This window comes from Rattus rattus, chromosome 4, assembly GCF_011064425.1.
Source record: "Rattus rattus isolate New Zealand chromosome 4, Rrattus_CSIRO_v1, whole genome shotgun sequence".
Classification (NCBI taxonomy): domain Eukaryota; kingdom Metazoa; phylum Chordata; class Mammalia; order Rodentia; family Muridae; genus Rattus; species Rattus rattus.
The window spans coordinates 119,505,075-119,507,014 of NC_046157.1; the positions used below are offsets into that span (position 1 = coordinate 119,505,075).

General features: G+C 39.8%; 1 protein-coding gene across 1 annotated transcript; it reads left to right on the forward strand.

Annotated features, from left to right (window-relative positions):
• The first annotated feature begins 218 nt into the window (after positions 1 to 218).
• Positions 219 to 1,395, forward strand: LOC116899344 (transcription initiation factor TFIID subunit 9). The gene has a single exon (XM_032901032.1). The coding sequence runs from the start codon at positions 389 to 391 to the stop codon at positions 1,181 to 1,183; it is 795 nt and encodes a 264-aa protein (XP_032756923.1). The 5' UTR covers positions 219 to 388; the 3' UTR covers positions 1,184 to 1,395.
• Positions 1,396 to 1,940: the final 545 nt, after the last annotated feature.

A 1,940-nucleotide genomic window follows, 5' to 3' on the forward strand; every position in this document is an offset into this window, starting at 1 on the left:
TGAAAACATTCTTTAAGAAAATATGTATGCACAGAACTTATTGCAGAACTTTTTTCTTGTCACTATTTTCTAAAATATAGCATCTAGTCTATGTAGTCTGCATTGTACCAAATATTATAAGCAATTTGGTGAGGATTTAAAGTGTATGAGTGGGAGCCGAGGCGCTGGTACCAAATATTATAAGCAATTTGGTGAAGATTTAAAGTGTATGAGTGGGAGCCGAGGCGCTGGCTGCGTGTGAAGGAGTACTATGAAGCTTCCGAACATCCTGCTCACCGGTACACCAGGGGTTGGAAAAACCACACTAGGCAAAGAACTTGCATCAAGATCAGGCCTGAAGTACGTTAATGTGGGAGATCTAGCTCGGGAAGTCTGATCACCGGATATCATGGAGTCTGGCAAGATGGCGTCTCCCAAGAGCATGCCAAAAGACGCACAGATGATGGCACAAATCCTGAAGGATATGGGGATTACAGAGTATGAGCCAAGAGTTATAAATCAGATGCTGGAGTTTGCCTTCCGATATGTGACCACAATTCTAGATGATGCTAAAATTTACTCAAGCCATGCTAAGAAACCTACTGTTGATGCAGATGATGTCCGGTTGGCAATCCAGTGCCGTGCTGACCAGTCTTTCACTTCTCCTCCCCCGAGAGATTTTTTATTAGATATTGCAAGGCAAAGAAATCAAACCCCTTTGCCTTTGATCAAGCCATATTCAGGTCCTAGATTGCCACCTGATAGATACTGCTTAACTGCTCCAAACTATAGGCTTAAGTCTTTACAAAAAAAGGCACCTACTCCTGCAGGAAGAATAACGGTTCCAAGGTTAAGTGTTGGTTCAGTTTCTAGTAGACCTAGTACTCCCACACTAGGCACACCAACTCCACAAGCCATATCTGTGTCAACTAAGGTAGGCACTCCAATGTCCCTCACAGGGCAGAGGTTTACAGTACAGATGCCTGCTTCTCAGTCCCCGGCTGTAAAAGCTTCCATTCCTGCAACACCAGCAGTTCAGAATGTTCTTATTAATCCATCATTAATTGGGTCCAAAAACATTCTTATTACTACTAATATGGTGTCACAAAATACAGCCAATGAGTCAGCAAACACACTCAAAAGAAAACGTGAAGAAGAAGATGATGACGATGATGATGATGATGATGACTATGATAATTTGTAATCTAGCCTTGTCGCATGTAACTGTATTTTTGGTCTTGGATCCATTGTACTGAAATTGAAAAAGCATGTTAGCTGTTTTAAAGCTGTACTTTAGAAAGTGGAATTTAATACGTACACTTACTATACTTTTGGATTGAAATGTTCAGTTTTACTAGAACTAGTAATGGTTTTTCATCGACCTTTATGCATAAAAAATAAAATTGTCATTTATCAAAAAAAAAAGTGTATGAGTGGATGTGTGTAGGTTATATGCAAATACTACTCCATTTTGTGTGACAGATTTTATTATTCACAGATATTGCTATCTGTGAGAGTTCTAGAATAATTCCACAAGAATGATGAAGGATACACACACACACACACACACACACACACACACACACACCAGAAACAACAGCTGGGTGATGTTTCCTAGTCCAAGACATTACAGCACTGGTTAAAAATGTCAAGTTCTGAAAATAATGGTCATTTATGTGTTATGAAACATGTGGGACCACATAGTGTCACAACCTGTCACAGAGACCTGTCTCCCAAAGGCCTATTCACATCCCTTTCATTCTGTGTAAAGAACAATGTATTTATCTGAGTTTGCCTAGACCCAACTGTTAATACTGTTGCCACCTTACCTTTTGTTAGTGTTTCAGTTTTTAACGCAGTTCCTTTGTTCTCCTGGTAACATTGTATAGCACCCTCTCTGCATCTAATACCTTCCTCTACAAGTCAAAGCGGAAAAACTCAATCCAGCCTAAAGTTCATAA